The 12,545-nt window shown below is 37.5% G+C and overlaps 1 protein-coding gene across 7 annotated transcripts; it reads right to left on the bottom strand.

Moving 5' to 3' along the window:
- Positions 1-361: 361 nt before the first annotated feature.
- On the bottom strand, positions 362-5,570 carry LOC105967723 (uncharacterized). Of its 7 annotated transcripts, XM_088827054.1 has the most exons (12): positions 5,248-5,570; positions 4,832-5,137; positions 4,673-4,760; positions 3,801-4,581; positions 3,555-3,695; positions 3,286-3,355; positions 2,764-2,827; positions 1,918-2,037; positions 1,703-1,808; positions 1,395-1,513; positions 959-989; positions 362-707 (listed from the first exon to the last, which is right to left on the bottom strand). In XM_088827054.1, the coding sequence occupies exons 1-4, from the start codon at positions 5,358-5,360 to the stop codon at positions 3,814-3,816; spliced, it is 1,275 nt and encodes a 424-aa protein (XP_088683180.1). In that variant the 5' UTR covers positions 5,361-5,570; the 3' UTR covers positions 362-707; positions 959-989; positions 1,395-1,513; positions 1,703-1,808; positions 1,918-2,037; positions 2,764-2,827; positions 3,286-3,355; positions 3,555-3,695; positions 3,801-3,813. The 7 variants fall into 7 exon arrangements, with proteins under 7 accessions (XP_088683180.1, XP_088683179.1, XP_088683176.1 ...); XM_088827053.1 differs by having other exon boundaries at positions 3,286-3,695; XM_088827050.1 differs by lacking the exon at positions 2,764-2,827.
- Positions 5,571-12,545: the final 6,975 nt, after the last annotated feature.

The following is a 12,545-nucleotide window of genomic DNA, read 5'->3' as shown; positions in this document are numbered from 1 at the left end:
AAATAATAGTCGTTGTAAATACACATATAATGACCATATGGTTTTGGTTGTTAAAAGAATAGTCACTATAAATACACACATAATAACCATATCGTTTTGGTTGTTAAAAGGATCGTCTCTATAGATACACACACAACGACCATTGTTTTTTTGTGGTAAATAATAGTTGCAATAGATGTGTACATACAATGACCATTTATTTTTGGTGGTAAATGAATATATGATTACCAACCAATTAGATGGTTGTAAAAATCATTGCACGGTTGCAATAATTTTCATATTTCAGATGTTTCAATAACGAGATAAACCAATCTAGCATCGCAAAATCTACCATATTCAGTGACTGTAAAATAATAACTAGTTGCGAAATCATATATATTAAAGACCAAGAAATGGTGACAAAATAATACAAATATTTTTGAAAAAAATAATTTAACTAGTTACTAATTATTATAAAGTGCTAAATGACTATAAAAACATATACATTAACCTCATTTAGTAGCCAAGATAGTGATGCACTTCACACGAAACCTTACTCGTATAATGGAGGAAACAAACTACTCTTCATGATTGTCTCGAGAGCCGTCGATCGTAATTGTAATTGGCTCATTGGGATCTAAAGTCGGGCCTGCCTTGACGGGTAAATATGGTGAAAGAAATATAACCATCTACATGTTTTTTTAGGCCAATGAGTAGCATTTGCAAACCTGACAACACAGACCAGTAACATCACTATAAGAAAATCTAGTGCATATATATATTCAAATTCAGGGAACAAAGTTAAAGCATATCCACACCACGTAATAAGGTCAACAAGTATAATAAACAAAATTTCACATTTTATAACAAATTATATATAAGTTAATGGTAAAACAAAAATGTTGGTATGATTCTCAATTACTTAATTTAGATAAGGCATATGGAATCAAAATAGCTAATGTACATGGTTGGAACTTACCAGATACCACAAGACCCATTAGAATAAATGTCTGCATTAAAAATAATAAAGCCTAGTGTCAAAATAAATGATGGATGTGTACATGTAAAACAAATTTTAATAGCATAGATATATAAAGGGTAAACATATGAACATTATCCTTGCAATTTCATCTATTTCCAAAATACAATAATATGTTTGTACTATAAATACAAACCGGGCATTTCACCTCACCCCTGTCCCGGACTCAACTAAATAGTCGAAGTATGTGCATCAAAATTCAGTATACTGGTTAAACTATCTTCTTCACGATGAAATCCCGACAAGCCACAAAGATCATACACACATGCGCGCGCGCACACACACACACACACACACACACACACACACACACACACACATATATATATATATATATATATATATATATATATATAAGAGATAACACGTATATTACCTTATAATAAGACGACACCAGCACATCACTAAAGAGAATACAAGATCCTCCGTCAGTCCGATCAATATAGCGAGATAGAGCACCAGCCCCGATCACAAGAACATTATTGAAGCCACCCCCTAAAGTACGAAAAATGTACATAGTTTAGATAAATACAATAAACGCTTCCACCTAATTAGTATAACTTTTCGATATATATATATATATATATATATATATATATATATATATATATATATATATATATATATATATATATATATATATATATATATATATATATATATATATATATATATATATATTACCTCAAATGTAGCAACCAGGTGACATTAGGCCCAATAAAAAACCACAACACGCGACTGTAACATCGTAAGGTAATGAATTGTTTTTGCATCCAAGCGTTTTTCGAATCTAGAAACAATTACAAGAAAAACTTGCAAATTCTATAAAAAGAAAAAAAAGAGAAAAAAAACATCACCATTACTAAGATATATGGCATTAAAAATAAAGAAAAAGATACCTGAGGAGCACTGGCAAATAAATTTTCGGGGGTTGAAGTGCAGAGCAAAACAAGGTTCACTTCATTCGGGCAACCTCTGCGCCATCTGGAGAGCTTTCTTTGCAGCTTCTACAGTTAAATCTGATTACAAAAACTTGAAAAATAAAATTGATATACACACACACACATATATATATATATATATATATATATATATATATATATATATATATATATATATATATATATATATATATATATATATATATTTATATATATATATATATATATATATATATATATATATATATATATATATATATATATATATATATATATATATATATATATATATACAAATTATAGTACATCATATGAGACATAAGATTTATTTAGAACAATAAGGAAGAAAAATAATAACACACAGGTGCATGATATGCTGAGGCATGTTTGAAATTGGGTTCGATTTTACGACTTTAGTATGTGCAAGAAGAAAATAAAAATTCACTTAAAAAATAAATTACTTTACGATTCATGGTAGGCTGACTTTTAAACCACTGCGATACAAAAATAAAATAGAACTTACTAAAACCGCAATTCTTGTATAATCAATTTTTACTAAACAATTACTAAAAAATTATCCCAAAAAACGGTCCAAATTCAATCTAACCCAAACATTGCCCACCTCATGCATATTTTCCAACGTTAACATTAAGAAATACTCCATTCATCCAACAACCACAATTATCATAATCATCAAATAATACAGCTGAAAATTCAAAAAAGAAATAGGGCAATAGCATGACAATTGTGGAGGATGAGACAAAATTGTTACACACAAGAAAAATCAGCGAAGGAGATACTTACAATGATCATATCCCAAAATAGGCTTATAAATTTTGTCCTAATACAACTCGTGACATTTTCGTATCTACCAAATGTGAAAATTACAAGAATAAGGACTTGATAAATAATGAAACGAATTAAACTATAATCCATTAAAATTATTCATCATAAGACATGTTTAAGACTAACTTGAGTTATTACATCATCAGTTTGACTAACTTAGCAAATGGCTATGAAATCTATTTACCTGAACAAGCAGAATGAAATGGCTATGAAGTTCATTTACCTAGAACATGACTAACAAAAAAGTAAAGATCTTCAAACATGAAATTTGAACTGACTACCAATTAATGTTTTCACATTGCACCAATAAGAAAAAATGTATACACATAATTTAATTTCAACAAATAAAAGCATGTCCAATCAATAGAAGATGCACATAAATACATTGATCATTCATATGTACTAGACATACATACAATTGAACAATAGTACAAGTACCAACTTTTTCGATTGAAAATAAATCTAATATTGAATACATACCAAGGACAATGAAATATGTTTTCTCATCTCTTACATCCTCATCCTGAGTTCCGCTTAGTTCAATCATTGACTCCCATCATACACAAAAGGCAAATATGTCAAAAAACAATCAAGTAATATAAACTTAATGAAATATATGGTCATAGAATGCAACAGAGTATAATATAACTGTAAATTACTGTCAAATTAGCATTTTTTTTGGGGATAAAAGAGTCAAATCACTTGAGAGAAAACAAATAATGCCAAAAAGAAAAACATAAAAACTATACCTTTTCCGCCGGGTGAGTGACATTAATTCTTGGACAACAACATTTTCGTAGTTTGTAATTATGCCTGCACTAGTCCACCGAGCATGTCTCTAAGATATGGAATAAAATCGAAGGCACCCATGTCTTGAAATCTTCTCATAACTGCAAAGGGTAGGGGGTGGTACAGTATAAGTAGATCAAGAAATTTAATCAAAATGGATAAATATAAACAATTATAGAGCAAAAGTTATTTGAAACTCTTTATACCTATATATTTTTACTATTCCAAGTCGCTATCTATGTTAGCGTGAGATGCAACTTCATCGTCGCTGCTCCAATATTCGACTAGAGTCTCGTCTTCTCCATCATCATCTTCTTCTTCATCTTTATCATCACGAACACGTGGATGGATTATTTTTTCAAGAATTTCGATCTCCAATGGAGCTTCATCATTACGGTCAATCGATCCAATCTCTGGAGCACTATCTTGAACGTCAATTAGAGCACAATTTTCTTGTTGATATGCGTCATTCACGTCGGGTTCATTCCCATCGGTAAATCGAATGAATGATGGGTCAAAAAGATGTCGATGTTGTACATGTTGAACAACTTTCCAATTCCCACCTAATTTTGTATCACTAACATAGAACACCTGGGATACTTGATTTGCTAAAATATAAGGTTCACTTTCATACCACAAATTACCCACATTTACGCTTGTAAGATCACTATCTATCTTTATAATTTTGTTTCGGTCCAAATTAAACCATTTGCAACTGAATAGTACGCATCGGTAACCATAAGTATAGCTCAACTCGATCACATCTTCTAAAACACCATAAAATTTGATCATTTTACCTTTATGAAGAGAGTGTGTACAAACACCACTATTTTGTGTCACACGTCTAGAATCTCTTTTGCTTGTTAGATACTTGACACCTTCTACTATGCACCCACCACACTTATTAATACGATAATCAGGCCCACAGGCAAGTGCAATAAGTTCATCTGTAGCTTCAGGGGATTTAATGCTCCTCAACTTTTTAATCTAATTTTACAAAATAATGCGAGTTAACTTGTGTTTAAAAAAGAAACTATTAATTAATGAATAAAATAAAAATATAATTTGTAAATCTTACTCGATTATCAAACCATGCAGCAAACTCTTTCTTTTGTCTAGCCTCCCAACCAATTGGATGTTGTTGTTTTAGTTCTTCTTCATGCTCTCTGAATAATGCAAAAATAACCCATCAAATAATGTTAAAGTGCTATTATATTATTAAAATATTTTTTCTTACCTCAAATATGAATCTAACTCCACGCAGTTATTCAAGACAAACCAATGCAAAGAACTATATTGTTGAGGGGTCAACTGTACAAAATCTGTTTCTCCAAAAGTTCGAATTTTACTTTGAAAAACAGATAATGTTGCATTTGGATGTTCCTCCCCATCATAATTTCTTTGATCTCTATTGTATTTAGTCTCAATGTCATGGAGATACAATGAACAAAAACTCAAACACTCTTTCACGATATAAGCCTCCGCAATTGAGCCTTCAGGACGAGCTCTATTTCGAACCATTCCTTTTAAACTACCAAGATACCTATAGTAATATCAAAATACATATACATGAGACACATGACACAAATGAAAAAAGATAAGCTATTCAACTTTAGCAAACTAAAGAAAAAGTAAAACATCTAAATTTGTTACCTTTCAATAGGGTACATCCATCTATAGTGAACAGGTCCACCAATCTTTGCTTCTTGTGCCAAATGAATTGCTAGATGGACCATCACGTCAAAGAAAGCAGGTGGAAATATCATTTCTAACTTGCTTAATATTATAGGAATTATTTTTTCCAAATTGTCAAGGACATCCAAGCTTAATTTTCTAGAACATAACTGTCTGAAGAAACTTGCCAACTCGGTAATAGCATTAAGAACATCTTTTTGTAGGTAACCACGCAATCCTACAGGAAGCAAACGTTGTAATAGAACATGACAATCATGACTTTTCAACCCAGTTATCTTACCATCTTTTCTTATTCTCATTCGTAATTCCAAATTACGAATCTTGGACCCAATCATTTTGACTTCCAATCATGCAAAGATAAACCATTTTATCTCTTATCGTTTATTCAAAGATCTCATGTGCACGAGCAGTGTGACCCTCGATGGTTCAGGTGTAAGCTAGCTGTGGGCCCACAACCCTTTGTGGTCAAAACTCGTCCCTTAGAGTTACGATTAAGATGAAGCTCGCTTCACCTTAATCATCCAACGAATCAAGATTGGCGTCTAGCAACTACGCGTCATGATTCCTAGATACAAATGAAGTGCCTGCAAGAACCTTCAGATATAGTTAACGTACAGTACGGTCCCTTCGATTCATATGTCCCGATTGAACTAGAGGCATTGGTTCGTCGAGACCTCTTTATATGTTCAATGACGGTGCGATCGTTCTAAGTGTTGTAATCGTTACGTGCATGACTTAGATAATCGAATTATCTAATCCCCACTTAGTCAGCTCTGGCCAGAGACTTAGAATCATTACAAACTTTCAAAACACACAGGACATCCAAGACTATTCTAGCGATCGAATCCCCGACTACAATGCACAGACCTCCCACTAGATGACGGACTGCACGAACACTGGCTTTTGGGATGGTCCTCAGTGGAACTCAGGGACAGGTCAAGATACAACTGGTCCTCTAATGAAGTCACGGTTATGTCTAAGTCATAAGGACTAATGGTGTACAACTATACCATAGATATCTCTACTCGATTATTGGGAACCACTTAGAGATTTCTAGGGTGAGGGAGTTCAGTGAACTCGTCAACTTACGAGCACCCACTTATGCATGCCGATATCACAATACCGTTTACTGATGAGATGCAGTACACATACACTAAGTGCTAGTCTCTTAATGGGAAAGGCCGATATCCTCATTGGTGGCGTAACCCTTCGACTAGGAACATGTTTAATAGTTATAATACTTAAGTAAATATCTCACGATCCTAACGATCAATGACTTGTACTTGGAATAACTGTAAGGACTATATCTATGCTTGTGACAAAGGGACAAAGATATAAAATGCCAAGGTGTTTTATCATTAATACGAATAAAGGTTCGTTTATTACCATAATAAATACGAGAGACCACAACCACATGTTGGCTTGTTTGTCACCTACTCTAACAATCTCCCACTTGACTTAAAGCCAACTACCCATGAATCGTAATCTCATCGACTCTCGATGTTTCTCGTGGACCGATGTCGATAAAGGCTTCGTGACGGGGTCTGCAACGTTCTCTTCCGAGGTGACTTGTTCTACTTTAACTTCACCTCTATCAATGATCTCTCGGATCACATGATACTTTCTTAGAATATGCTTGGACTTCTGATGAGATCTCGGCTCCTTAGCTTGCGCCAAGGCTCCGGTTTTATCACAGTACAACAGTACTGGATCACTAGCACTAGGAATCTTGGATGAACTTCCTTATCCAAGTCCCTTCCTTTGTAGCTTGAGACGCTGCAATGTATTCCGCTTCGGTAGTGGAATCAGCCGTCGTGCTTTGCTTGGAACTCTTCCAACACACGGCACCACCATTAAGCGTGAAATTAAATCCAGAGTTCGACTTTGAGTCGTCCACATCTGATTGAAAACTAGAGTCGGTAAAGCCCTCTAATTTCAACTCGGCACCCCCATAAACCAAAAATATATCCTTTGTCCTTTGTAAGTACTTGAGGATATCTTTCACGGCCTTCCAGTGAGCAGGCCTGGGGTTAGACTGATATCTGCTTGTGACACTCACAACATACGCAATATCGGGTCTCGTACATAGCATGCCATACATTATGCTTCCTATCGCAGAAGCATAAGGCGTTCTTTTCATCTCCTTGATATCACTAGGTGTTTGAGGACACATAGATTTCGAGAGACGAACCCCATGGGACATTGGCAAGAATTGTTGGGATAAAAGCACGTGTACGCAGCGGAAAAACAAAAATTTTATGTGATTTAAACAACTTTAAAGCACATAAACACATGCCCGATAAATTAAATAATATCAAATAATTGCGTACCTTTGCGCTTCCAGCTAATTTAAAACCAACATACATGCTCGCAACGATTAAAACGATTACACGTAATCACATAAAATCATACGAAAGCAAATATGAATATACAGTTTAAACGTAAACGAATCAAAACAAGAGATTCGTGTGTTTACCTCTTGAAGCGTGAGGTAGGAGCGCTAAGCAAGTCGAGATTGCTAAAGAAACCAATCCGTACAATCCGGGGCAGCAGCGGTGCAGCGGCAGCAGCGGTGAGACGGCCACGGCGGCGCGTGTAACTCACGCGCAGTCTTCGGGCGGCGCGTGGGGTTGCGTGCGGCTTTGGCTCGTGTGCTGCTCCTCGATTCTTCGATCTTCGATCTTCCTCCTCTTGGATTTCACCTCGTATACTTTGATCTACTAAACACGTGGCACTAGACACGTAATAGTTAGAAAAACGGAAGAAAAAAAGAAGGAAAGAAACTACCGAAAGCAATCGGCCAATGAACGACCGATTCCGGCTAGGTTCCGGCGACGGCGCCGGTGATGGCCGCGGGAGAGAGGCCGAGAGAGAGAGGGGGAGCGGCTAGGGTTAGGTTAGGTCTTGTGTTTTTGTGCAAGGCCTATAAATCAAGTATTTATAGTCCCTTGCATAAAACCCTAACGGGCTTAAGTTGGACCGGGCCCAACAGCTTAAGCTCGTTAGTTCATTTACTTGCTCGTCTCTCTCAATTCAATGATCGGAAAATTGCAACGATTACATTTTCGGAATGATTATAATATCATCGTCATTACGAGTGCCAACTCTCAATTTCCAACTTTCCAAAAGTGGAAACCCTAGTTCAGTGCACTTTCTAAATTTGGAAACTTCCCGATTTAGAAAGTGAACTAAGATGGTCGCCTATTCTTTTCCTTTTTCTTATTCTCATTCATAATTCCAAATTACGAATGTTGGATCCAATCATATTCACTTCCAATAATGCAAAGATAAACTATTTTATCTCTGACCGTTTATTCAAAGATCTCATGTGCACGAGCAGTGTGACCCTCGATGGTTCAGGTGTAAGCTAGCCGTGGGCCCACAACCCTTTGTGGGCAAAACTCGTCCCTTAGAGTTATGATTAAGATGAAGCTCAATTCACCTTAATCACCCAACGAATCAAGATTGGCGTCTAGCAACTACGCGTCATGATTCCCTAGATACAATAGAAGTGCCTGCAAGAACCTTTAAATATAGTTAACGTACAGTACGGTCCCTTTGATACATATGTCCTGATTGAACTAGAGGCATTTGTTTGTCGAGACCTCTTTATATGTTCAATGACGGTGCGATCGTTCTAAGTGTTGTAATCGTTACGTGCATGACTTAGAGAATCGAATTATGTAATCATCACTTGGTCAGCTCTGGCCAGAGACTTAGAATGATAACAAACTTTCAGAACACACAGGACATCCAAGACGTTTCTAGAGGTCGAATCCCCGACTACAATCACATACCTCCCACTAGATTTCGGACTGCACGAACACTGGCCCTTGGGATGGTCCTCGGTGGAACTCAGGGATGTTGGAGTAGGTGACCAACAAGCCAACTTGTGGCTGTGGTCTTTCCTTTTATCTTGTAATAAAACAATCGTTTTTCGTTCGTAATAATAAAACATTTCATTTGGCATTCTATATCTCTTATCCCATGCAAGCAGCATAGATATAGTCCTAACGAGTTACTCTATTACTGTGAGTTGATCTAGTAGAATCATGAGATAACTCAGTAATGTAATGTAACTGTTAAACCTTGTTCCTAGCCGATGGGTTACGCCAATAATGAGGATACCGGCCTTTCCCTTTTGAGACTAGAACTTAGTGTATGTGTACTGCGTCTCATCAGTCCTTAATGTTGTGACATCGGCATACTTGAGTGGGTGCTCATACTAGATGAGTTCATAGAACTCCCTCGCCCTAGAAATCTATAAGTGGTTCTCATTCATCGAGTAATAGGTTTCTAAGATATAGTTGTACACCATTAGTCCTTAAGACCCAGACATCACCGTGACTTCACTAGAGGACCGATTGTATCGTGACTTGTCTCTAAGTCCCACCGCGGACCACTCCAAGGGCCAACGTTCGTGCAATCCGAAATCTAGTGTGAAGTCTGTGCATTGTAGTAGGGCATTCGAGCGCTTGAGTAGTCATGGATGTCCTGTGTGTTCTGACGGTTTATAATCCAAGGAATCTCTGGCCAGAGTTGATAGCGGGGTGATTAGGGAAATGTGTTTCCCTAAGTCGCACACGAACAGATTTATAATACCTAGAACGTTCGCACGGTTATTGAACTTTATAAGAGGTCTCGGTGAACCAATGCCTCTAGTTCAATCGGGACATGTTATGCGAAGGGATCGTACTGTACGCTAACTATATCATAAGGTTCTTGCAAGCACTCGACTTGTATCTAGGGAATCATGATGCGTAGTTGCTAGACGCCAATCTTGATTCGTTGGGCACCGATTTGATTGGGGATTAGGTAAAATTAGTTTTACTCTAATCAGGACTCTTGGGAGGAGTTCGTATAAGAACAATGTGTTGTTCGAATCACAAAGAGTTGTGTGCCCACGGCTAGCATACACCTGAACCATTGAGGGTCACACTTCTCGTGTAATATAGATCCTTGATAACAACAAGCATAGATTAATGTGTTAATATTTGAACGATTGGATGTCGATAGGATTGAATCCAAGATTCGTAATTTTGGATTGCGAATCGGAATAAACGTAGAGGAAGAGAGACATGCGGAATTTAGTGAACTTTCTAAATTGGGAAGTTTCCCGATGTAGCATGTCCACTGAAGTGGAAGTTTCCAATTTTGGAAATTGGAAATTTAGAAGAGGCACTCGTATCGACGAGGACTTTGAGCTCGTCACAAATATAATTTTGTTATAATTTTGTGAACGATCATTTATTAGAAACGAGGCCAACGAGGGAATGGGCTTAATACATCAGTGGGTCAAGCCTTATGACTTAAACCCACTAGGGTTGAAAACCCTAAGTTTAAATAGACCTCAAACAAGAGTTGGAGATCAGATTTTCTGCACCAAACCCTAGCCGCCCAAGCCCTAGCCGCGCATCTCTTCGGCCGTTGCTGCCCCGCCGCGCCACCGGCGATCACCGTCGGTTTTCTCCTCTCTTCTCCTTCGTTTACTTGTCGTTTATCTAACTCGTTTACATCTAGTGTTGTAGTTCGAGTGGGTCAAAAATACGAGGTGAAACCTAATTGGAGAGGAGCTGCTGCCCCGACGAATCCACGCACCGCCGAGGATTGGTTATTTCCAGCTTGTACTTGATTGGTTCTAGGTTTCGATTCGTCGAAATCTCACGATTATTACGAACTAAACTCTAATTATTGTCTTCTTAAAAATTTCTCAGCATCAATGTCCAAACATCCCCTTTCCTCTATCCTCGACCAAAACAAACTCACCGGCCCAAACTATTTGGATTGGCTTCGAAATCTGAAACTTGTGCTCCAAGTCGAGGAGCGTCTCTATGTGCTCAATGAACGTCCCCCCGTTGATCTTCCTGCGACTGCTACTGCTGACGAGACTGCCACTTTTGAGGCATGGAAGAAGGACGACCTCCATGCGAGGTGCTACATGCTAGCATCCATGGTGCCAGAGCTCGCGAGGAAGTATGAGTCTCATGTGCATGCTTATGATATCAAGCATCAACTTGAAAGTATGTACAGTGAGAATACTAGGGAATCGAGGTAGTCAGCTACCAAGGAGTTGATCACCATGAGGCTGCGTGAAGGGGCTTCGGTCCATCAAGATGATCACTCTCCTTGAGAAGTTGGTGAGCCTTGATGTCACCCTCCCGACCGAGCTCTCGGTGGATTTGATCCTACTGTCCCTTCCTAGTTCTTATGAATCGTTCAGAGTGAACTTCAACATGAACAAGCTTGATCCACCATTGGATGAGTTGTTAAACATGTTGGTCACCTATGGGTCCATGATCAAGAAGGAGAAATCTGTTCTCCTAGTTGCTCCTTCTGTAAAGAAAGGTTATTTCCAGAAGAAAAGGAAAGAAAGAAGTTTCGGCCCGAGCAAGAAACTTGAGAAGGGCGAGTCGAGCGGAGTGAAGAATGACAAGGTCACCAAGCAAGTTGATGACTCTTGCCATCATTTTGGAAAGAAGGGCCATTGGCGATGCAACTACAAGGCTTACCTCGATCAGAAACGTTCTGAAAAGGGTACGTATTTAATAGAAGTTAATTTGTCCGTTAAATCTTCTTCTTGGGTATTGGATACTGGTTGTGGCTCACATCTTTGTAATGATTTGCAACTCATGACAAGAAGTAGGAGACTTAATGTGGGTGAGACCTACCTAAGAATGGGCAACGAAGCAAGGGTTGCTGCTGAAGCCATTGGGACAATTTATCTTTCTGTTTTGGATTCTAGTTTTTGCATTGTTTTGAACAATTGTTTATTTGTTCCGTCACTTATTCGAAAGCTTGTTTCTATTCCTGTTTTGGATAATGAAGGTTTTACTTTGGTTTTTGGAAATTCGATTTGCATTATACAAAAGGATCAAAATATGATTTGTAAGGGACAACTTATAAAAAACTTATATGAACTAAATCCAAATGAAATACCTATTAACGTTATATCTGCAAAATGAAAAGATATAAGTCTTAACCCCGCACAACTTTGGCACGCTCTACTGGGTCACATTTCCTTGAGAAGGATGAACAAGTTTGTAAGTGAAGGAATGTTCTCCTTGGAGGACGTGAAATCACTTCAAACTTGTGTGTCCTGCCTTAAAGGAAAAATGACCAAGACTCTATTCAAAGGGAAGATGGAACGAGCCGAGGGTCTTTTGGATTTGATCCATTCAGACGTGTGTGGTCCACTAAGCGTTAGTGCTAGGGGTGGTTTTAACTGTTAGAGTAAGTGACCGGCAAGCCAACTTGTG

The sequence above is a fragment of the Erythranthe guttata genome, chromosome 12, assembly GCF_056151865.1.
Source record: "Erythranthe guttata isolate IM_541 chromosome 12, IM_541, whole genome shotgun sequence".
In the NCBI taxonomy this organism is placed as follows: Eukaryota; Viridiplantae; Streptophyta; class Magnoliopsida; order Lamiales; family Phrymaceae; genus Erythranthe; species Erythranthe guttata.
Note: the sequence above shows the minus strand (reverse complement) of the source record. Positions and strands in the feature narration are given on the sequence as shown.

Bases quoted from the DNA above. Each gene is read 5' to 3' on its own strand.
- LOC105967723 (XM_088827053.1), bottom strand. From the start codon at position 5,360: ATGATATTTCCACCTGCTTTCTTTGACGTGATGGTCCATCTAGCAATT. The intron at 5,138-5,247 runs GTAACAAATTTA...ATATTACTATAG, and splicing joins TGGATGTACCCTATTGAAAG to GTATCTTGGTAGTTTAAAAG. The intron at 4,582-4,672 runs GTAAGATTTACA...TTGTAAAATTAG, and splicing joins CTGCATGGTTTGATAATCGA to ATTAAAAAGTTGAGGAGCAT.